The sequence below is a fragment of the Chanodichthys erythropterus genome, chromosome 6, assembly GCF_024489055.1.
Source record: "Chanodichthys erythropterus isolate Z2021 chromosome 6, ASM2448905v1, whole genome shotgun sequence".
Classification (NCBI taxonomy): Eukaryota; Metazoa; Chordata; class Actinopteri; order Cypriniformes; family Xenocyprididae; genus Chanodichthys; species Chanodichthys erythropterus.
In genome coordinates, this window is record NC_090226.1 from 15033311 (window position 1) to 15059421 (window position 26111).

A 26111-nucleotide genomic window follows, 5' to 3' on the forward strand; every position below is an offset into this window, starting at 1 on the left:
TGTTCCAGAAGTCCCTGCATGACGTCACATTATATTTTGTATAAATCATTTTAATTAAATTAGGGTGTTTTGTTACATTTTATGTTATTTAGTTATTAATGAACATTGCATTATTTTAGTATTATGTTTGTTATACCTGTCTCATACCTGTCTATAATGAGTACTGACCGTGTTTTATGGATAGGATTCAAGTATATGTATAATAACATGCTATCATTTAATGTAAAGATTCATAAGACTTGGAATATAGTGCATATAGATCACTTTTATGGTCCCTTGATGATCATTTTTTGATAATTTTGGAGCTTGACAACACCAGTCCCCATTCACTTTTATTATATGCCTGGAAATTTATAAAAATTTCATGGAATAAAAGGCTGTAGTAGTTTGGAACATCACAAGAGTGATAAACAATGACAGAATTTTCACTGTTGGCTGAACAATCCCTTTAAAGGTGAGTCTACGCACCCGGTCATCTTTGGTGGTCTCCTCTTTTGGTATTCCACTTCATCCACGGTCCAAACAGCACCCTTGACGTTCTCGACCCGCACAAAGCACTTGTGCAGACTCAGGTTATGGCGCACAGCATTCTGGGAAATACAAAGAAGACAGAGAGCAAAAAGAAGTAGTCAGTTTGCCGTTCAAGCCACGACTCTGCGCCGTAGGTATCTTAAGCAGAATCGCGACCGCGTCTCTGTCATTGCTGGAAATGCAATTATAGCGAAGCCTGATATAAACAGCCTTTAATAATGGCATAAATCTTATACCTGCTTTCTAATTAAAAGAGCGCACGTGATGATGAGCACAAAAGATTGTACGGCTCAGACGGGGACGTGTCGACTGAGCATATCTCTCCATCTCGAACCCGTTCCCCCACCCGCACCATCTCACAGACACACACAACCAATTAAGTGCACATTCTACCAAGGGGAAGTGACAATGTGGTGCCACACCATCATAACAGTGGGAGTTTGAAAAAAACTCCATCTTTGAGCGCAGAAAAATAAGAAACGATGCGCCCCCACCACCATCAGCAAACCCACCCCCTGCTTTTTTTATTTTAAATTTCACTAATCAGCCACTATCTAGAATAACACCCCCAAGGGAGGTCCCTTCCTTTTCATCTGCTATTTGTAGTTTGTTCATGCCCAATTTCATTACCAATTTTAATTCGTGTATAATTAAATCCTGTGTATTTTTTCCGACGCACTCTTTTTTTCCCCCGAATCCATGAGGGAGGGACTGCTGATGCTGGAATCACTCCTAACCATAATTACAAGTGCCATAATCAGGCGAGGCCTCCCTCCTTTGAATAAATTTCCCCGTGCAGGAGCGATGATGCTTAGTTTTGCAAATGAGTATGACCCCAATTTCAGCCTGCCACCTCACCGATTTTATTTGCATTCCCATCCGTGATGAAAGACTAATTCTCCCAGTTAAAACATTAGCAGCAATTTAAAGGGGGTCAGCCTCTGCAGACATAAACAAAATGCCCGCCTGTGTGTGTGTGTGCGAGCGGGCGAATGAGTGACTGGAGGGGTGGCGGCTATATTAGAAAGATGGCACGCGTGATGCGGATGTCAAACGGGTCTCTGTTCCTTTGGTGACTGCGCCCACATGAAGAGGGGCGACACTATGGTCACCATCTCAGCTTAGAAATGAACAGCGACAGTGAATGTACAGTAAGTACTGTATAGCTCAAAATGGTATTTGCAATCCATTTTACTTCTGCAATTCAGAGTGAAACAGGATATTCAGATTTTTCAATATTGATAGAAAAAAAAAAAAATGGACAAAAGACTTTTTTGAAAAGAAGCACTCATAGGACCAGGAACGTGTATTAAGAAAGTAAATTTCAGACACAGTGGGCTTAAAAACTACACAGTCTACCAAGGACACCAAGACTCATTCTAGATACTTGTAGCCTCATACAAAAGAAAGTACAAGTGTACCAACGGAATGAAATATGTCATGCAGATGCCAGAATAAATCCTCCACTGAGGAAGAGAGTATAAGAGAAAAAATCAGCCTTTAATATTCTTTACAAGAACAAGGCCCAGAGAAATGATCAGTGTGGGTTACAAACATTTCTCACTTTAAATACATGATCATTAGTTAAAGTAGTAATGTGAAATTCAGAAAAGCTTAATGGAAAGGTGTGCTAAAAAATATATCTGTTTAGAGCTGGGTCATTCTAAGAAACAAATGTCTGTTCCTGTTTGATAATGAAGTACTTTATGAGCTTTCTATGAGACACATTATGTTTAGGTTTTAATAGAGTAGCTCATTACTTTAAAAGGGATAAAATATGATTCTAAAAAATTATCAGTTTCCACTATGTATAAGTAGTACAACTGGTTTAAACATTGATGATAATAATAAAATGTTTCTTGAGCACTAAATAAGCATATTGATTTCTGAATTATCATATGACTGAAGACTGGAGTAATGGGTGCTGAAAATTTTCATTTTAAAATGTATTAAAACAGAAAAGAGCTATTTTAAATTGAAATAATATTTCTCAATATTACTGTTATACTGTATTTTTGGTCAAATAAATGCAGCTTCGGTGAGCATAAGAGACTTCTTTCAAACACACAATAATTAATCTTAATTATGTCAGATAACACTTAAGCAAAACATGGTCAGGTCAAAGTGTCTGAATAATTTTTGGTCCCAAATTTATCATCAATTTTACTGGTAGTCCATTGTATGAAGAATTTTTCGTATAATATGTCTCAGTTTACTTTATTTTGCTATCCTTACTTACATAAATGAACTATAGTGCCCTGCACCTACTAGTAAAAATATACCAAAAATATCAAACATGTCTGAATAATTTTTGGTTTGACTATATTATATATATATATATATATATATAAAACTTTATAGTTCCATATATTTGGTTTTCATCATAACTGATTCCTTTTTGCTAATATAACAAGGTGGTAGAAAAATGTGTATTATAACAGTAAAAGTTAGCATCAGCCCTTCATTGTTCAAGTAATTGTTCAAAGTAATATAAATGAGGGACACAAATAGCACCAGTTTTGTAGAATGACCCAGCTGGTGTCCATCTTGTGAAAAAGAGCTGCCCTCTAACTGATCAATGACTTCCCCCTACTCTCTGGACCTGACTTTTCATGAAATATAGATGGCCATTAAGAGCACCGGAGAACATGCATCTCCATTTCTATATTTAATACCGGGCCAAATGACTAGCAAGAGAGGAAGACGAGTGAGAACGTGCAGTTATTAAAATAAAAAAGAAAAGAGAGAGAGAGAGTGAGAAAAGGTACTGTATGAGAAAAAAGAAAACTGGCTCTGGTGGAGGAGGAAAAGTAGACGGATCCATTAATTGTTAAATTTCATAAAAGTGAAATGAGTCGTTAAAGATATTCCTGCCACTTTCACCTCCTTCCCCTCAACTCTCACTGGCTAAGCTCACTAACTGCTCTTGGGTGTCGCTGCGGTTCAAGACTATTAGCTCGCTGTTCTGTCTCGGTGCCCTCAGCCGCCTTGGGTCCCTCTCTCACCTCACCTTCTCCGTTTCTGTCCCTACTTCCTCTCCTCCAGAGGCTCAGGCACACAAATGAGCCTTGGGCCAGTGTTGGCTGAATGTGGGGCAGCACCTCCTCAGACCAGGCTTCAGGCTGTAGGCCACGTGAATGGCTAATGAGGAGACAGACTGACAGGAAGCGATCTACTCTATGCGGTGTCCATTTCCTCTCTTCGGCCTGACAGCACCTTGCCAAGCTCCTAGTCCACAGTGGGAGAGGGAGGACGGGAGGTGCTGGGAAAGGAGGGATGTATTAGCACATCTTTCTGAGGGGCGAACTAATGGTTAAGCAGGGTGATGAGGAGATAGCCCGCTAAATGGGACGGTTACATGGTCGGCCTGGGCCTTTAATGACAGCTCTGCTCTTCACTTTACACAGAGAGTGAGAGAGAGGGAGAGAGAGAGAGGGAGATACAAGACAAAATTTCCAAAAAGTTAAACATATAGTCACTGAGAAAGAGTTACTGTTGTTATAAAACATTAATAATAATTTCAAAATTATTATAATTATTATTACACTTCCATAAAGGTACATTTAGATAAGTTAAACATGAATAACATAGATAGATAAAATGTTGAGCATAGGGTAATTGAGTTATTATTAATATTAATACATATTAGATTTTCATAAAGGTATGCTTAGATAAAATTTTGAACATTTGGTTACTGAGTTATTATTATTATTATTAATATGATAACATTAACATTTAACATTTTATAAAAGTAAGTTTACATAAGTTAATCATGGTTATTGAATAAAAGTTAAAATATAATAAAGATTATAATTACAGAAACTCATATTCGATATTTATTTTTATTTTTTTAATTAATTTTGGTAATTATTATTATTATTATTAATATTAATACATATTATTATTACATTTTCATAAATGTATGCTTAGATACGATAAGATTGAGTTATTATGATTTTTAAAATTCCATAAAGGTATGTTTAGCTAGGTTAAATATATGGTTACTGAATAAGAGTTGTTCTTCTCCTTATTTGTTATTATTATTATGAATTATCATTAACATTTCGTTAAAGCAAGTTTACATAAGTGAAACATGGTTATTGAATAAACGTTATAATAATAATAATAATAATAATAACAAAGATTATAACAACAAACTTTTTCAATAACCATATTTAATTATATATTTAAGTAATTAATTTGAAATGTTTTCATTATTTTTTTATATTTAGCAATGATGATTTATTCCCTTTTTTTCCTATTAGGCCTAAAATTTTGGTCTTAAATTGTACAACACTTTGGTTCAACTTCTGTTGTTTTAATATGCTTTATGAAGTTGTCTGGACCAATAAGGCAGATAACTGAAAAGAGTTATGAAATCATTGAAAAGAGTTCACTTTATAATAATAAGAGATTAAAATATGCACACTCAACACCCATATATGCATTCATTGATGTCTAGTATCAGCTCTGCCCTCCATGGGTGGCATGAAACAGAGCGTCATGTGGTTAAAGCAGCTGATTGGACATCAAAGCTTGGGGTGGAACACACACAGGAGGAAGAGGGAGCAGGATGACAGCAGCAGGTTCACAGGGACCAGGTACTGTGCTCAGGGGAGAGCTGTGCTCCTGTGGTGGGCTCCAGTGGAGTGCGGCATGTCGGAGCTGGTCAGGAGATGCGGAGCTGATACAGAGCTGGCTCCTGACCAGTGGGGCGCATGCTAATCAGCTAGTCCAAATTAAACTGTCTGATAAGAGTTACAATGCTGCGTGCCCATGAACTAATAAAACAGAGACTGTGTTGGCATATGCATACGCATAGAAACAGCAGTCAGCCATTGGCTATGCAAAGACTGATTGAATTTCCAGTATTTTGCCACTTTTTAGTAAGAGTTACAGTACACAGTGCAAAGGAAATGGGGTCGAATGGACTCGGTTGAGTCAGACTTGAACTTCCTGCTTCCACCTACCAAACACCAGTAGGCAGGCAGACGCCACATAACACAATCAAAACAATGAGGAGAGCACATCAGGATACCAAAAAAGCAAAGAAAAACAGATCTGAGAATGATCAGCCCGTAACATGGCTGTCTGGGTGATGCCAGGCATCATTAATAACCTCACTGTTATTGGAGCTCTACAGAAGGCCGTATCTCTGTTGTACCCGTTGTACCCATTGGCACAGAGGGAGGATTTATTGTTGTTTGGGTCATGTTGAACAAAGGACTGTGTCAGTTGCTCTGTTTTTATGTCTGTGAGTCATTGCCAGGAGGTAAGCATAGGCAAGCATGCTCTTCTAAACATTGAACGCCATAGACTGATAGTTTCTAAACGTATAAAGACCTGTTCAGTTGATGTGAGTAACTGACATAAAACATTCACAAACTATCCAACTATCCAGTTCAATGGCAAAATGTCATCAAATGTTTCAATACTTTTTAATTGTTTGGTGTTATATATATATATATATATATATATATATATATATATATATATATATATATATATATATATATATATATATATATATATATTATATATACATATATATATATATAACCCCAAAGTAGTATTTATAGGTATGTCCAGTTCTAGCCAATCACCTGCTGTTGTGATGAATAGGAATGCTAACATATATCTTCAAGTATTAATAGGCATCCATTGTGCAAAATACTGACTTTTTCATCTGAAGGGACATTACCTTCCATGTTGCTGTGTTTCTCCTGAAATAGGCGAACATTCGTGTAAACCAGTTATAGATCTCGTTTAGAGTCAGCTGTCGGTCAGGGGCTTCCAGAATGGCCTGGTGAATAAAGTGAAGAGAGAGAGTGAGCAGGTGTCAAGAGGTGATTCAAATGGCTGTTATTAGTGAGACATTAGCTGATGGACTGTTTCCAGACAGGCCGGCAGTGCATTATGGATAGTGCCACGTGTTTCAGCATGACTGACACAGAGCTAAGAGATGCGCATAAATCCTTAGTTACCAGCACACACCTTTGAACTCCGCTAAAGTGCACTGGAGCACAGAGCGCACTGTCCAGATCTGACTTACGTGTCGTATGAGGGAGGCGTAGGTGAATGGAGGCCTGACATCAGCGTTTTTGTAGAATTCACAATTCTGTGCAAGTTCTGTAACAGACAAAATCAGGCATAATTATTTTATTTATATTTAAATGTTGTAGAAATCGATACATAGAGTGTGATGAGCTGTATTTTGTGAGGTTGGGACACTGACCCGAAGCGATGGGGGTGCAGAACTTGTCGGAGTTGCGCCGACGGATGGGTCCGACTCCGTGCAGGCTGGAGGAGCTGATGACGGAGGGTCCCTGCCTCATGGGGGTGATGGGAGTTGCGGCAGAGGTGGGGGGATGAGGCAAGCCCTCAGGAAACCCCTCACTTTCTCTTTTTGACAGCGACACGCTAGAGGCCAGGTTCAGCTAGATGAGAGGAAACAAAATTGAAATTTTATTTACAATAAAAACGACCAATTACAATTATTTGTTATACTAGTAGTATATCACACTATATAAAAATAAATAAATACATTAAAAATTGAGGATTAAGCTGGCTAGCAAATTTCTATATGACCAGCCATTTAAAACTAGCAGTATATTTAGACTTTTTTTTCTTTTTTTTTTTTTTTTGCAAGCACCATATCAATCACAAGATGTATGCTACCATTGGAAAGTTTGGGGGTGGTAAGATTTGTTTAAATGTTTTTGAAAAAAGTCTCTTAGGCTCACCAAGACTCTATTTAACTGATCAAATATACAGTAAAACTGTTATGTTGTGAAATATTATTAAAATTTTAAATGAGTGTTTTGTATTTTAATACATTTTAAAATGTAATTTATTTTTGTGATGGCACAGCTGAGTTTTCAGCATCATTACTCCAGTCTTCAGTGTCACATGATCCTTCAAAAATCATTCTAATGACGATTTGATTCGCAAGAAACATCTCTTATTATTGTCAATGTCGAAAACTATTGAGCAGCTTCATATTTTATTGGAAACCACAACATTTTTTTCAGGATTATTTGATGAATAGAAAGTTCAAAAACATTTAAAAAAGCATTTAATTGATATAGAAATATTTTGCAATATTATAATTGTCTTTACTGTCAATTTTGATAAAATTAATGCTTCCTTCCTAGTATTTCTTTAAAAAATAAAATAAAAATTCCTACAGACACCAAACTTTTGATGAAAAGTTGTCTGTGGTCTATGATATTAGACTGCGTAGCTTATAATAAAAGATAATGAATCTCAAACCTGAACCAAACATATTTTTATTCAAAGATCAACAGTCTGTCATTAGTCTTTAGTCTGTCACACAAAAACAACATTAAAATCATTAACTCAAATGTCATTGTGAAAAGAAAAAAAAACAATGACTGTTATAAGTAACAGTGTGTAAATCAGACCTTTCTGTATAGCCTAACGCTAATAAGCTTAAACGAAAATAACTAAATAATTGCACTAAAGTGCCGTGAACAATCAAACTCCTTTACGCGTGCATCACAGTCCTCCTCGCAGCTGCAGCAACTTGCGCTCTCTTCATCAAGGCTTAAAACAAAAAGGACATGCATCTAAATTCGCGCCTAGCCGCCTACAGAACTTAGAAAAAACATGCTGCAGCCAATGAGCAGCCGGCGGGGGCTGGTCACAGGACGACTCAACCTCCGCAGACAGTTTTTAATGTTTATCAGACAATAACTACTCAAGATTTTGCTTTAGTATAATTTTCGGGACAATTAGGGCCAGATATGGGACAAGAGTTTAGATTTCTGGACTGTCCCGAATTTTTCAGGACGTCTGGTCACCCTAGAGAAAACTGGGATCGCGCTCAAGAAACAGAGAGAGCGTTTCTGGTCTGTCATTCAGCGCGATTGCGCCTATCCCGCCTTCAATAATCAATAAGGAATTGTGATTGAAAGCATGCAGTTCGCAATGTGTGGGTTGGCATCATTAATTTTGAAGTATTTCCACACCTCTGAGTTTCTGCTGCTGCCGCCGCCGGTATCTCTACACGGACAATTCTGTCAGTTACGTCACGTGAGGTATCGGGGGTATTTTTATGAGTACGAGTGCAAGTACATGAGCTTGGTATCGGGCCGATACTGATACCAATACTGGTATATATAAAATATTTGTTGTATATATGTAATTGTAATATATATATATATATATATATATATATATATATATATATATATATATATATATATATATATATATATATATATATATATATATATATATATATATATATATATAAATAAGCTTCTATATGTATATTTGTATGCCGAAATTTTTTTTGGAAAAAACTGCATTAAAATTTGAGGTGTTTTATATTTGGGAAGAATTAATTGTATTCAGCTTATATGTACTGTTGTTTACCTGCATTTGTTTTTTTTTGTTTTTTTTGTTTTTTTTAGTTGTTAACAAAATCATAATTCATACACACAGTCAAACCAAAAATGATTCAGACATTTTTTATAGTTTTGTTATATTATACTAGTGGGTGCAGGACACTCAAGATAATTTATGTAAGTGAGGATAGCAAAATAAAGTAAACTGATATAACCAAAAATTCTTCATACAGTGGACTACCAGTAAAATTGATAAAAATTTGGAACCAAAAATTATTCAGACACTTTGACCTGACCATGTTTTGCTTAAGTGTTATCTGACATAATTAAGATTTTTTCTGACACCGTTTAACTCTGAGATCTTGTCATACTTTATTAGCATTTTTTTTTTAACTATAGTGAATAAACTCTATTAATAAATGAAATGTTCAAGGTGTCTGAATAAATTTTGGTTTGACTGTACACAAACCCCAAAACAAAAATAATGACAGTGCAAAATCATAAATGTCTGTCTCCCTCTGTCTGGCACACATTAAGTCTCCGCACAGCCTTGATTCTAATTCGCATCATCTTCGTGTTGTACAGTAATCTCCAGCAGTGCAATTACAAACCAGGAAATATAATCATCGTCAAATTGTCATTGGTCTCCCGCTGCGAGAAGCACATCCTGCGATCCATGCCAGCACATCCATGCCAAAAGCAGTTGGCACAGTGACTCCATTATAAGATGATCCTGTTCACCCGGTGAAATTCAAACAAAGCACCCCGCAAATCGTGTTTCTCAGACACACGCAGGCACAAACGAGGCTCCTCGGTGACACAATGTCTGCAATTAAAGCCACACAAGAGGAGCAAAACAAAGCGATACATGGTAGGAGGGGGTAAAACAACAATCTGGCAACAAACAACGCTTGCGGTTACCCGCCCTCATTGTGGCCCTGCTCTGCCCAATTAGCTTTGGCGGGCACAGAGCGCTAGGAAACAGCTTTCCCCATCGCTCAGGGAGTCTTTTTCGGGGTTGCTTGTTTTGCTCTAATTAAAACCATCATGTGCACGTGTGAGCAGCGAGAGATAGAGCGAGCGAGAGGAGGGGCGGGCGTAGCGGGGTTGAAGCTAATATGGCGAATTAAACAGTGCCAGCCCTCTTTTCTCTCTATTCTCATTGCCACAGGAGCCAACCTGGCCCATCTCCAGTAATTAGGGGAGCAAAATGGTTTAACAGGTACTTAATTAACGGTGGAGCCATGCCAGTTTGCTGTGCCAAACACCCAACGATCTTAATAGCGGTCAATGCCACACACACGTTTGAGCTTGTGCTAAGCTCCGCCCTAATGCTCACCCTTACCACTTAATGCTAATTCTTTCTCTTGATCACACTCACAATTATCATTTTTTCATTCTCTCTCTCCCTCGTTCTCATCTAGGTCGCTCGGCCCGGCCGCGGTCACCGTTTCCCATTACCGTCTAATGGCAGCTGATCTGGAGAATTTGTCTCCAAACAGGAGACGCGGCCTACTTTCGTCCTCCGCCTTCATTTATATCCCCTCAAATTAAGACACTCCACCTCTAATTGACAATTAATTTCAACATCTTCGTATTTTAATAAGACTCCTCATCAATCTCAGCATGAAATATTCATTAGATTCCTAATAATTGCACAGCCAGCTGGTGGCTTGAGGGGGAAATGCATTGTGATGTCTGCGTTATGAAGCAGCGATGTGAAATATCTAGTAAGTCCAGCCCAAAACACTCACCGCTTATACCGTGGCATGTAAATACAAGCGTCTTTAAGTACTCAAACATTCTTCTAAAGTGGATTGGAGGAAAACAGGCCAGATGTAGATGCTACAAAGAGAACTCAATCTGTGAGAGTCCATCATGACACTTGAGTTGAAGTGTAAGAATGTAAAGTCAAAGAATAAGGTGAACAGGTATGAGTATTCATACACGTACGAGTCTGCAGTGAGACTAGAGAGTTTAGCTGCTCTCCAGGAACACAATCCAAGCACACACACACAGAGAAGGCGGCAGATAAATATACAGCACTTCCTCCTTTCTCCAACAGAGAGCGCTCTTTAGTGCCTCACACAGTTGATTCACTGATCATACTGTGCGCAGAACAGTTATATTTACATGCAAAAAATACTGAGAGAGATGCAATCAAAATACAAGTTATCAGAGGACGTAATAATGAGAGGGTAGAAGGTAAAGGTTATGAACTCACAGGTTGGTTGAAAGGCTTTGGCTCTGATGGACGCATGTGCAGGTGGGTCATCATGGCCTGCAAACGCTCGCTCTCTTTGGCCAGCTAGACAAAACGCATATACACACACATTAGAAAAATAATTTTTTTTACATAGACCAAATAAATAAAAGTGAAGTTTTTACACTTTTCCATGCGTCCAGTTTAATATTCAGAGACAACGATAAGCAAGCCATTTGATTTCTTCAAAAGTGTAATGCTATCAAAACATCCAACCAGCATGACACAGAAATTGCATTACTGATGATGAATACAGTACAATAAATAAGAATAAAAAAAAAATGTATATACAATAAAAGGTAAAATATATATTTTATATAAATTAAATATAAAAATAAACAAAAATGAATAATTATTGAATATATATGCAATTTATTGTTATCCTTTTATCTTTACTTTCAATAGCATTTAATATAAGACTTCTTGACTTTTCAATAAGACAAAATATTGTCTAACTTTACTTCACTTATATATGCTGTTTTCTCGTTATACGCAGCTGCTAAAGCTTTGGCAGCGCAAATGTACAATTATTTGTCATGCCAATACAGCACATTAAAAGCGGAGTGTCGTCATAGTGTGTGTCGCTCTTGTGGGCGCCGCTGAGAGAAGGAGGGAGAGACTAGATATTCTCTTGTGAGGATAATTTTGCATTCTGCCTGTTAACTGAGTCAGCTCACAGGGATGTTGACATGCCGTTTCACAGCTCTTGATACCTCCGGGAGAAAACAGCTCTCTCACCGTCCTCCTTCCCTCTCTTCCCCTTTCTCTCAATTGCTGCATCTCTTTCAGAGACACTTGCCCTGTAACCACACTCGTCCTCGTTTGACATTCCTAACCGCCATTTAGAGGAAGTGTGGAGGCAGCTGGCCCCTCTTAATCAGGGGGTGATAAACTGCCTCAAAATGCTCCAAGACTGGCACCATACAGTTTAGTGGCACCAAAAGTGCCATTTTTTCACTCACACACACACACACTATATATACATATACACACACACACACACACACACACAGTATATTATATAATAAAACCTAATTTTCTTCAGAAGAAAATTTCAGTCATGTAAACGTCAGACTATTTTGGGTTGTTGCTAGAGCCTTGCTAGGTGGAGTTTAGGGTGGTTATAGGACATTGCTAGGGTTACTGGATTGTTTCTAGGGTGTTCTGAGTGGTTGCTAGGCTATTCTGGGTTGTTACTTGAGAATTGCTAGGTTGCCAGGGTGTTCTGGTTGGTTAATAGAGTATAACTGGGTTTTTGGCAGGGTGTTCAGGGCAGTTTTGCCAAGTCCCTGGTTTTCCCGCAGAATTAGGCTACTTTTAAGTTGTTGCTGCAGGAAAATTCCAGAATTTCCACCCCAGTACGTACAATTTTGCCACTTCAACATCCCCAGTGGTACAAATTCAGTGGAGAATTCGGCCACCCGATTGAGAAAATCACATTGAGCTATTTTTGGGATATTTTTGACTGGCCATTGAGCTACTTTTGTTGCACAGACCTGGCAACCCTGGGTGGTTCCTACAGGGTTTCTAGGTGGTTTCTGTGTTATGAATGGTTGTTGGCCATTGCTAAGTGGTTGCTAGGGTGTTCTGAGTGGTTGTTAGGCTATTATGGGTTGCTACTAGAACATTGCTAGGTGGTTGATAGTGTGTTCTGGGTTGTTACCAGAACAATACTGTAGAGTGTTTGGGTATAGTTACTAGGACGTTCCTAGGTGGTTAATGGATGTTCTGGATGGTTATTAGGGGGTTTCTAGATGGTTGCTAAGGTTTTATGGTAGGTTGTTGGGCATTGCTAGTATTTCCCAATGGTCTCTAAGGTGTTTTGAGTGGTTGGTAGGCTATTCTGGGTTGTTACTAGAGCATTATTAGGTGGTTGCTAGAGTTTCTCTGTGGTCAAAAGAAAGTCCCAATATGAGCAACAATAATAATAATAATAATAATAATAATAATAATAATAATAATGGTTGCCTTAGCAAACTCTACAACCTAATACTGGCTACAAACTGGTCTGTCTTTTAATCAAATATGAGCTCAGCCTCAAAATGGGATTAGATTGTTGTTGTGTTGTGCTTGTGCTCTGCGGCTGTGCCCAGTGTTGCTGGAGTCATCCACAGATCTGGGCTGTTTATTCACCTATTAGCTGATATGTGTGTTTAATGAGGGGCTACCACATGCTGGTCAGAGGGGTAATAAAAACAGTGGAAAATCTGAGCTGGTGAGCTGGGAGAGACAGCAGGTTGGCGAAGGGTGGTTCTGTTCTGTCTGGGTTGGCATGGGGCGGTAGGGGAGTTGGGGGCAGAGTAGGTGACAGGATGGAGGTAGACATGAAAGGAAATACGCTTGGACATGGACTGACTCTCTTGTCACTTCTCATCACCCCTGCATCGATCTGGACACGTGTTTAAACGCTGTTTGCGGGCCACAAAGTGAGCTTGCTGCCCGCGTGCCTGGCAGGGCAGTGTTTTTTGAAAGAGCTTTGTTGTGAGGGGTTTATTTTTGGGAATGAGACGAGATGGAGAACATGAAGGGGAGGTGGCGTGGAAACAAAAGGGAAGCTGACCAATTACTAGGTCTGGTTGACTGGCAGTGATGATGGGAAGTAGTTCTGCCACGTAAAGCTGGAGGGTCTGAAGTGCTCATCTCAATGTAAGCCCGTCCAGAAGAATTTTTTTTTTTTTTTTTTTTTTTTTTTTTTAAAGGTTGTTTATTTAAAGCTCCAAAAGCAGAGGAATTCAACTGCTGCAGGCATGGTAAGGTTGCTTGACCTGCGTTTTAGTTTGGAGTGGGCTTGAGGAGTGCGAGCAGATCCCCCATAGCTAACGGTTTCTTAAATGCGACCTAATGTGCTTGACCGATGTCCTGTCAGTGTCTGCCAATCCTAACTGTCACTTGACGCACTTCTGACAGTCTCTGCGTCCAAACAAATTACTCGCATGGACAATAAAACATTGTTCACCACTAAACATGGCACATTTCAGGGTTATAAACCGTTACGACGACACTGAAATGACATGTTTGAACATTCACTTACATAAATTCCTCTAAATTTGTAACAAAAAGTAACAACATCAATTCAGGACTTTTGCAAACACTCCCCTTGTCCACACTTCACAATAATTCTCTTTACAAAGCATCTACTTTTTATTGTCTTTTTTTGTCAATCTGACAAGTTTATTTTTATTTTATTTAAATTTAAAGTTTCACTATTTATTATTATTACTGTTTTAAATGTATATTTTGTCGACTGTGACAAGTGATTTGTTTACATATTGATTTAAAGGATTAGTTCACTTCTGAAAGAAAATTTCATCCAAGATGTTCATGTCTTTCTTTCTTCAGTCGAAAAGAAATTAAGGTTTTTGAGGGAAGCATTCCAGGATTCTTCAGTGGGGATCACCGGGTGGAAGGTCCAAATTGCAGTTTCAGTAAAGCTTCAGAGGGCTCTAACGCAATCCCACACAGGGAATAAGGGTCTTATCTAGCAAAACGACCTCTCATTTTCTAAAAAAAAAAAAAAAATAATAATAATAATAATATACTTTTTAAACACAAATGCTCGTCTTGCATTAGCTCTGCGATCCACCACGCATGACATAATCACGTTACAAAGGTCACGCATGATAACTTAAGTGGAAGTACAGATCCAGTGTATACAAAGCGAACATGTAAAAATTAAGCTAAATGCCCTTTACAAAAAAAGGTAAAACAATGATATCGGATGATTTTGAAGTTTTTCATCGTACCGCAGTAATTCCGCCTACGCCACACATGACCTTTCAAAGTAATGCGTGGTGCATCACAGAGCAGTGCAAGACGAGCATTTGTGGTTAAAAAGCATATATATATATTAGAAAATGACAGGTCGCTTCGCTAGATAAGACCCTTATTCCCCTTCTGGGATCGCTTAGAGCCCTTTGAAGCTGCATTAAAACTGCAATATGGACCTTCCACCTAGTGAACCCCTCTGTAGTCCACTATATGGAGAATATAATGTATTTAACAATCCTGGAACATTTTCCTCAAAAAGCTTAATTTCTTTTCGACTGAAGAAAGAAAGGCATGAACATCTTGGATGACATGGGGGTGAGTCAATTATCAGGAAATTCATTCAGAGGTGAACTAATCCTTTAACCCTTAAATGCATACCCCGGGTCTTTAGTGACCTGGGACATCATTCACTACCATCCTCATTCATTTTTTAAAGTTAGACATCAACCTTTTTGGTATTCCTCAATCAATTCATTATAAAAAATATAACAAGAAAAAAATCATAAAATTATAAAAAAAAGTCAAATTTTTGTATTCATTTTTTGTAAACATTGTTTAGGGTTTAGGGTTGTGTTGCGGTACGACCCGAGTTGTGTATGAGTGTATGTATATTTTTTCTGCACAACAATAATTGAACAATTGAATGACGGAATAAGTGCAATTCAGCATTATTGTCTGATATACAATGATGATTTGACGATTCATTCAGACAAAAAAACGAAATAATAAGAAAAACATGAAATGGTTCAGCTATTTACTGCAGACCGAGTACTAAACGCAATCAAATATGACTGTAACTGTTACTGGATGGATCTGGTGAAGATGTTAGCGATCGAAATATTGATTTTGAAGATGTTGAAAATTATATAGTTTTGAGAATATGTTTGAGATCGCGAATGGGCTCATATTCGTGACCTCAAACATTAAACTAGCCTATTATTTGCTAAATTTACTGGCAAATGAGCTCTAAAGAGGACAGTGGTGATGGCATAAAACATATGCTCAAACGGAGCCCTTTCAAGCTCCCAAAGGTAACAAAATACAATTTATTTTATTCTTCTGTAATTGTTACTCTAATATCAGAGGAGTTTTATATTATCGCGACAGGTAGAGATCCTTCTGTGGTAGATATAGATCCGGGTCGATAAAGACCCGAATATGTAAGAATGATTGGCAAATTTAATAATTTTCATATAATAATAATATACATTTTTGATGATTGATTTCGTCATTTTATTAATAAGTGGCAGGACAACCACAATTGTAATCTTGGTTATTTTTCTGATTAATTGTGCTTCCCTACTAAACAAAAATAAGAAAAACACTACGCTGCTTAGAAAAATGTTTGCAATTTGCGCTAAGGCCGAAATAAGAAAAGTGGAGAGCCACAGAGAGGGTGTCTGCGGGCAGAGGAAGTTTCTAGCGCTTCCCATGTCCACCCGTCTCCTTATCAGCTCTCTCATTAGAGATGACACCACGTATAAGCATGCGACAGGCAGCCCACGGTGCTTGCAGAGAGTCCGCGGCAGGAGGGATGAGAGAGGTGCTGGGAAACTCTCTAATTGGGATCCATCAAAGGCAGATATTCTGGCCTCCTCTCTCGCACCCGCACTCTACATCACTCTTCCTATTACAAGCTCCAGTGATCTCGATCAACTTATGTGACATGTAATGGGCAGAAAATCATGCCAGCTGGATGGGTGTGCACTTCTATATGTGAAATAGCACAGGGGAGTTCTAGAAGACCAAGTCTTGGCATCTATTAACCATATTGGTGAACACAAATTCAGGCCATGATCCTCTAAAGTTGACACTTATGACTCAATTACCTGCAACATAACTACAAGGCCAAAATGTATACACTAAATGTGCCCACTTTGGACAAAGCAAATGCATAAATGTAAATGAAAACACAGGAAGAAAGGTAGTCAGGCGGCTTGAATATTGCTTTTGCAAGATTTTTAGAGAAATGTTGATTTTGCTTTTGTGTGCGCATCCCACCTGTATCTCCAGCTGTTGAACGACCTGCATCTGGACCCTGCACTGGGCTGTACTGCGATCATCCAGGGCGTGTTCACTGTTCAGGTGCCTGAGAGAGAGAGAAATGCAAACATGTGATGACATATCCTGATACACAGTCTACTAGATCAATCCACGACCCTATCTAAACTCCCAGAGGGAGATCTGTAAGCATATTTGGACCATCTGCCACAAACTGTGTCGCTGACCTGCCTGATACAGTGCACATACACACACATACACACCGTACGGCTGTGTCTCAGCCTTTTGGGATTGCCTCGCAGTTTCTGCTGCGTATGCTAACGTGTTAACGCTACATGCCCGTGTGCCACGTCCAGACTACACACACACACACTTACAGAGCAAATACAGAGGTCACTAAGGCATCGGAGATCTACCTGTAGTTGCGGCGTTTTGGCAAACCATGACTTCACATAAATCAAAATAGGAGCACAGATAGTTTATTTTTCCATTTTGGATTAGAAATATTTAATGGAATCCTCTCCGGATCACAACGGCCCTCTCAGAGGAAACCCCTAACAATAGTGGATTTCCACTCGAAAACACACTTTTCACTAGGCGTATAAACTCAATTTCCTCTCGCAAGAAAATAAAAACAATATTAGAACATGAAAGATGTGGAAAAGGAAGTTTTCCGCTTAGGATTGTCATATGAACGAATGTGACCGTACTGTTTGCTGAACGTTTTTATTTTGCAAATAAATAGCTTTATTTTCTAACCGTGTTTACAGTCACTCACAGAAAACTTTAGACATGAACGTCTCTCTATAGAGGGCTAATCTAGTGTCCTAATGTCTCTGTTATTCAGTTGAAATGCAGCTGGAGTGGGATATTATTTTGGAAACGGTTTTGTTTTTTTGTCAGAAAGTGCCGTAGTCCATGAACTCTGAGTGGGAGTTGAAAAAGGGGGGAAAAAAACACCTGGATATGACTTCATTTGTTTTACTCATCAAGCGCTGCTTCAGATGGGTGAGCTTTGCCCGTAGTTATTCAAGTCATGTTTTCTTTCTGAAGAAATCCAAAACACAGCAAAACAAATAGATGATGCAGTAACCAAATGAGGCAGCAAAATTGAAGAAAAAGAAAGAACTTAAAGGGACGGTGTCAGATGGACACAAAGATGGATCTTGGATCTTTCCTTTACGCCATCTGTCTCATCCCACTCATTTTATTTACAACTTTCCCAAGCTTGAAAATCACACAAACGAACCCCTGCAGGCATACAAACACAATTATATAATCCATAAAACATAACCATCCAAAAAATGATGTCATGAAGCATTTGAGCGATGATGTCATTACTCCCTCCAGGTGCGGAAGGAGGCCCTCCCAACTTCAAACCACACACCTGGTGAAGTTTAATGATTCCCAGGTCAAGGGTCACAGGAGTGCCCTATAGAAGATGTGTTACAATGCAATGAGAATTACTTTCATTGTACATGCTCATTTCTCCTATTATGAAAAACTGATATCCATTTTGAGATTTGCTAAAGATTACAATTAACAGTTTTATTGAATAATTAAAGTTTTTAAAGTTTTACTTTAAGTGAGCGTTAGTTGATGACAAAGATCATCAAGAAATAGGAGAAATGAACGTTAGAGTAAATGTTTTATCGTTCTCTACTCCATTTCTCATACTGTACATTATAATGTGTATTTTGATTACCTTTGCCATTAACTAATGCTTGCTTAAAGTAAGATCTCAATCTCAAATCTCAAAATGAATATCCATTTTTCATTCTGTATAATATAATGTTGTGAACAAGCCTAAATTCACTCGTAGCAGTTAACTCGACTGATTTTAGCTTTTAAACGTTAGATTTTTTATTTATTTAGACTAAATATCAGCCAGTTACCAGATATTAACCACAACATTTAAAAAAAACTCAATCTCATCCGACACCTTTACTAATGAGGGAATTCCTGCATTTTTCAGGACTCTTCATTGGCGTGGGTGGCCCATGAGTGAAGTTCCTCGCATGGCAGGAGAGCGACAAACGGACGTGTGTGTGAGCGGCAGAATCTTTAACCTTGGCAATACACTTTCATCCCTGTGATCCCGGCCTGCTTCATCTCCGTGACACTCCCCGCATGACATGACCGTTTTGAGTGTCCGACTGAAGGGAAAGAGGGGTGCGCATTCGCTCTCTCATGAGAAATTAAACAAAAACAATGATGTCACCCACTCGACTAATCCAGGCGCAGATAGACATTTTTTCCCCGCAAGCACATGATGATAATAACAAAAAACATGATCTCATCTTACTCTCCCTCTGCCCCCCACACCCCCTGTCTCTCTCTTTTTCTGAATAAAGGAACAGACCACAAGTTTTATGGCTCATAATAAACAGTAGCGGCGTTTTTCCGAGAGACCCGACAATGAGGCAGTGTTTACTCCCTGCACCCCGACAGGGATTTGAGGAGCATTTACAACGGTCACAGAAAAAATAGTCACAATCCAGCCCGACAAAGAGCTTGAGTATTCTAACACATGTCGTACTGGCATGCCAGAGAAAATTGAACATCATTAAAGAGCTCAGGACGCGAGTGTGTGAGATAGAACGAGAGAGAGAGAGAGAGAGAGAGAGACAGGAAGAAGATTAAGAGTGAATGAATGTTTTATTCTCACACTACTCTAGCTAGAGAAAAAGAAAAAAACAAGAGACCAAGATTTCATATGGGGATAAAAAGTGTTCATATCATGTCCAGATGAAACTGACATACATTTTAAAGAATTTTCTGAACTGATTTTGAGGGGAATTCTGTAAAAAGGATTAACAAAAAATGGTAAAATGGTGCGAGTACTGTACTCTTAGCGGCCGTTCATGCAGGACATGTTTATGCTTTTAGCTGCACTGCTTTGTTTTCTACTAGATGGATGTCTCTGACTGTTGAACAGTGTCTTACTGTTTTTTTTATGTCTTGTGCATGAGTACCATAAGACATCAAGTCAACTTAAAACAGGTTCCTCTTCAAGGTCAGTTTTTAAGACTGTGGACCAATCAGAAGAATGAGTGGGCGGAGCAAGCATCATTAGGGTATTTACAGTTGAAACTGCAAATTATTTGTCGCCGAAATCTCAGAAGAGGCACTTACTTATGGACAGGATGACAATTGCATATTTGAATATTATATAATAAACATTTATGCATTTGGCAGATGCTGTTATCCAACAAAAAGCAAAAACAAAACAAAAAAAATTACTTAATTCAACAATTTCCACTCTACCCTGTCATTCTCCTACGCATTTTACATTAAAGACACACTGTAGAGCTTCCGTGTTCCGACTCAGTATTGGCTGGCTCCTGCGTCAGCATCACACGAATGCGTCGTGGTGCTCACGTGAACAGCGTCGGCTAATAATGAGCAGGCGTTCAGACGTAAACAGATTTTTTTTTTTTTTTTTTTTTGCACACCAAAAGTATTCTTGTCGCTTCATAACATTAAGTTTGAACCACTGTAGACACGTTGACCATTTTAACAATCTCTTTACTACTTCTCTGGACCTTGAATGTGGTAATTTCCTTGCTTTCTATGGGAGATAAAACTCTCATATTTCATCAAAATTATCTTAATTTGTGTTCCGAAGATGAACGAAGTTCTTGTGGGTTTGGAACGACATGAGGGTGAGTAATTAAAGACAGAAATTTCACTTTTGGGTGAACTAACCCTTTAAACATGCAGTCAAACACTTAAAAACTGTAAAAACACTCGGTTCATGTTGAAAAACGTGGCTGTCAATTCATCCACCACATTTTTAGATACTCCAACAATTAAAATAATAGTGCAAAAAGAACACATTCTATGTGAATGCCCCCTTATTGGAGGCTGAAAGCATTATTAAATTACCCAAAATGAACACGTACGAGATGAGGGCTGTGTAGAGCTTTGTGAATGGCGGGCGTTCGTACAGTGGGCACTGATTCCATGTGGGCCTCATTTCCTACTATAAGTGGCAGGCAGCCAGATGGGGCTATAGAATAGACAAAAAGAACACAAGAAGAGAGAGAGAGAGAGAGAGAGAGACTCCTCTCTTCCTGTCTTTAGCGATGACTAAAGTGTTCTGACTGGGCCAGGGTGCACAGCACTGATGGCAATATCTGTCACCCCCTCCTTTCTTATCTCACGTCCCCCCCTCTCTCCGCTTGCCCCGAGGCTATGTGAAATGAGACACCGCGCAACCAAACAACAGCTTTACTCTTAAAACTTTCCCAGACTCTCCGGCTCTTTGATGTGCGTGTCAGCGACTATCATACGCGCTTCCCTCTCCCGCCCGTGTGCACCGAGCACGCTCTTCACCCCCGTCGCCAGGGACGACCGGAGGAAATTTACATACACATCTTTCCAGCTTGTCAATACGGCAGTCCCCTCGAGGAAGCTCAGCCCTGGAGTCAAAAGACGAAGCGACGGCCGAGCATTTCATCCCAGTAAATAAACACACGAGGATGTGACCGCCACTCATTAACGGACAAGAACACCCGACTACTGTAAGAGATGGAGCTGACCTGCTGGATATCAAAGAAGGTGTTCGAGGGAGAGGAAGAGAAAATAAACAGCAGTAGCGTTGCGAGCTTCGAGCCCACTGGGGCCACGGCAATGGCTGGATCGCACCCCTGTGACAGGCGGACATGTCAGGACTTTCCACTGTGAAGTCTCATTATTTTAACACACAGAGACAATGGGACTGTTTACATCGCCTTCCCTGTCTGATCTCTTCCTCTCTTTATCTCCTCTCGCCCCCCCCAGCATCCCTAAAGACCCCAAACTGGCAAACACACACGCGCAAAAAAAAGAGATGGCGAGAAGAAAGAAGATTGGGAAAAGGGAGATAGAGGAGGGGAGGGAGCCTCTTTTTGATGTCTTTGCTTGTATCCAAGAAACAAAGGCTTCTAATTGTAAATGAGCTAATTAAGTAAACCACTAACGAAGCGTGAAAACAATTTGCTTGACCCAGCAGTGGAGCGCTCAGGAATGGAGAGGCAGAATTATGGGAGCGGGGAGCTAATCGACCTCTGACAGCATTGAAGAGTTGCGGGCAGCTACCTGATCAGACTCAGACTCAGACTCAGACTCAGACACACACACACACACACACACACACACACACACACACACACACACACACACACACACACACACACACACACACACACACACACACACACACACACACACACACACACACACACACACACACACACACACACACACACACACACACACACACACACACACACAGACTCTGCTCCTCTTGAACGCAGGACAGGTCAACAGGAAGACAGCCGGACATCTGTCTCTATGGTTACTAGCAGGGCATGTGTAAACTAGCTTCCTGTGCAAAAGTATTAAGCTGAACCTTTGGGAAAAAAGTGTCGTGAAAGCCATACAGTTTATTTCTGGAGTTAAAGGTACACTAAATAATTTAACTTATTTAATTAACTCTACAGAAATTAGTATTAGAACTGTTTGTATAGTAGTTAAAAAAAAAGTACACTTATATCATAGACTTTTTTCAACTTTTTCTATGCAAAAAAATTACTGGAATGTAATGTCCTGGTATGTATTAATGATATATAAGTATATTGTGTCACATGATCCTTCAGAAATCATTATAATATGCTGATTTACTGCTTACATTTTTTCTGGAAACTGTTGTGTGGGCTACTTCATATATATATATTTGTTTTTTGATATTTTTGGTATATTTTTACAAGTGGGTGCAGGACACTATAGTTTATTTGTGTAAAGTGAGGATAGCAAAATAAAGTAAAATGTGACATATTATACCCAAAAATTCTTCATACAGTGGACTACCAGTAAAATTGATAAAAATTTGGAACCAAAAATTATTCAGACACTTTGACCTGATCATGTTTTGATTAAGTGTTATCTGACATAATTAAGATTTTTTTCTAACACAGTTTAACTCTGAGATCTTGTCATATTTTCTTACCAAGTTTTTTTAAACTATAGTGAATAAACTGTATTAATGAATGAAATGTTCAAGGTGTATGTTCAATTATTTTTTTCAGGATTCTTTGGTTAATATAAAGTTCAAAATGTATTTGAAATAGAAATTCTTTACTGTCACTTTCATATTATATATGAAAAGTTATATATATATATATATATATATATATATATAGATATTTAGAAAAAAAAAAAAATTAACCAAAATGTATTCATACACCTTGAACATTTCATTCATTAATACAGTTTATTCACTGTAGTTTAAAAAAGCTTGGTAAGAAAATAAAATCTTTAAAGAAAACCAAAATGTGCGCACAAACATTTATATTCTGTGAAATACTACGCATTTGCTTGTAACTCTACAGAGGGCACTCTAGTTTACTCTGATTGTGTCCTCTGACTGTGAAATACCTGTCTATCAAGCGTTAGCCCTCTTTTTTCATACACGAGTACAGTCCCACAGCGCTGGTGAATGTCTCATGCTCTCTTCAGCAATAACCTTGCACCCCCCACCTCCTTGTGGAATTCATTCGTCTCTTGTCTGTTCAAACATCACACCTGAACAAGGCTGTCATCCGCCTGGCTTTCTTATTGCCTTTCCTCTCATCCCCACACTAACTTCAGCGCAAGAGAAGGCCTTTAGTTTACAAGCGACCTGCAAGCTCATCGAAAAAAGGATGAATGCACACTGACAGAAAGAAATACTAACAGCCACAGACTTGTTTTGCGGGATGCAGCGGACAATGATGAATGCTCTGAAGCTCGGCGGAGGGTTTTATGCGAGTTACAAGGTTTGACGTGAATGTAGCACATGACGTGCTTCTGGAGTGGATTTGACAGACAGCTGTCACTCACTTGATGAACTGGCCCATGTCCTCGCAGAGCGCCTCGCAGCCGGGCCACTTGCACTCGCCGTGTCCGTAGAGCGGGTGGGAGGCCGTGTGTTCCTCGTGGGTTGAGCTAAGAAAGACAAAAAAATAAATGGTTAGTGGAACTATAAAAGATTATGTCACACTAAACTTTGATGTAAGCGGTAGGAGTGTTCAGGAAAACGATTTTGCTTGGTAACGCAGAAATTACACACTCAATTCTTCAAAAACATCTAAACACCTGCTTGCTTAATCAAAACATCTCATTGAGGTCGATATCTAACCAATTTTTCAGGCAGTCAGCATGGTAGCCTCGCACACATGCGACTAATACAAAGCAATGAAGCAATGGAAACAGTCTCGAACGTTCCCCGTCTGGGAAAGCCGATAGCTTTGAGCCAGTCCTTCAGGAAGCTTTGAACAAATGCAGTTCGAGTGAACCTGGTAAATATAAAAAAAAAAACATCAGCTTTCCATAATCGTGACTGACAGGCTTCCAATAGTAAGTGTATATCATTGTATTAGCATCTTGCACTACGACGCAGGTTCAAATGTCTCAGATGCGGCCAGGAACAACATGCCGCTATCTAATTACGAACGAACGTGGATGATCTTCAGATGTTTCTCGGTAACGTCGGGAGTACGGATAAGGTGGGTGCTGATGTGCTGACAGGGCCTGCTGGTGGGGCCTGGGGATAAATGCTATGGTTTTGTTTCATTTGAGATACAGCCACTGTGTGCTCTGTGGCCGAGAAGTCTGGATCAGGTCTCTCTGGCCCGGCTTCTGTAGAGACCCATAACGGATCAGCCTCAAACTCCCGCCAGCAGTCTCATCCAGCAATTTTTCATTTCGGGCTTGGCCAGCCGCCACGGGCTAGCATGTAGCTTTGGTTTTTTGTGAGGGCAGGGACCACAGAATCCTTCGTCATGTGTCTGACTGTTGCTAAGCATGGGCAGGGGGCTAAAGGAGGGGGGGGAAGCGCAGCTTGTGGCGGTTGAAGGTCTGGGGAACTCTTCCCAATTCCACATCAGAGTACTGCTTAATATAAAGCAGCTTGCTCGCAGATGAGGCCCTCCTGATGCGGCACACACACGCTCCCTCCACCTCTTCATCAGATGTGCTGGCAGTGGAAGGCCCACGCAATTCAGAAGCTGCTTGAGCGCTAGACATTACAAACTACTGGCAACCACACTGTCCACATGTGCCATGCATTAGCCTTACCGCACAGTTTTTCTTCCCTTTTGAGTTGCGAGTGTGTGTGTGTGTTTGTGTGTAAATGTGTTAGGCCAAGTCAGGGAGAACAGTGTTAGAAGAAAACATGATGGAGGGCGTGCTTTTCTTTCTGTTTAGCCATGTCCGTGTAGCATGACAGGGTGGGGTGTGTGATTTAGCTGTAGTTTGAAGGCCTCACCGGTGTAAAAAGGGCCATATTTCATATAAAGATCCACAGAATCGCTGCAACATTATACTGCAGAACCATTCAGGTGAATACAAATTATACAATATTAGAATAAAAAAAATTTTTTATGTTAATGAGCTATTTCAGCATTTATTTTTTTTACTTTTTTTATTATTATTATTATTAATTTATGCATGTACTGTATCTGTGCATATGGAAGCTTGCTTCCGGTATGAAATAAAAAATATAAAAGGTAAAATCTTTTTATCTCACAATTCTGACTGTTTTTCTCGCAATTGCATGTATCTAAGAATTCTAACTTTTTTACTCAGAACTGCGCATTATAAAGTCAGAATGCATGATATAAACTTTCAATTGCATCTTATAAAGTCTGACTTTTTTTTCACAGAATTGCGAGTTTATATCTTGCAATTCTGACTTTTTCTCAGAATTGCGAGATATAAAGTCAGAATTGCATAATATAAACTAGCAATTGCGTTTTATAAAGTCAGACTTTTTTCCTCAGAATTTTGAGTTTATATTTCACAATTTTGACTTTATAAAATGCAATTGCAAACATCAGTCTTTTTCCCCTACAATTGGACATTATAACACGTTTGATATAAAATTGAATGATCTAAAGTCAGAATTGTGACTTATAATGTCAGAATTACATGATATAAACTCGCAATTGTGAGCAAAAAGGTCAGAATTGCAAGAAAAAAAGTAGGCGTCAGAATATAAACTTGCATTTCCGACTTTTTTCTCGCAATTGCGAGTTTACATCAAGCAATTCTGACATTATAACTTGCAATTCGGAGTAAAAAAAGTCAGAATTATGAGATATAAACTCGCAATTGCCAGAAAAAAAGTCTGAATTGTGAGATAAAAAGCTGCA

General features: G+C 39.0%; 1 protein-coding gene across 2 annotated transcripts in view; it reads right to left on the bottom strand.

The window, feature by feature from the left end:
- foxp4 (forkhead box P4) overlaps positions 1-26111 on the bottom strand; it is a 142152-nt gene that overhangs the window by 11535 nt on the left and 104506 nt on the right. For both annotated transcript variants that reach the window (XM_067388220.1, XM_067388219.1), the window contains exons 9-15: positions 23800-23904; positions 16936-17023; positions 11128-11211; positions 6767-6968; positions 6584-6660; positions 6233-6334; positions 469-590 (exon numbers count right to left, since the gene is read on the bottom strand). In XM_067388220.1, coding sequence (XP_067244321.1) covers positions 469-590; positions 6233-6334; positions 6584-6660; positions 6767-6968; positions 11128-11211; positions 16936-17023; positions 23800-23904 — 780 coding nt within the window. The remainder of the gene's footprint in view (positions 1-468; positions 591-6232; positions 6335-6583; positions 6661-6766; positions 6969-11127; positions 11212-16935; positions 17024-23799; positions 23905-26111) is intronic.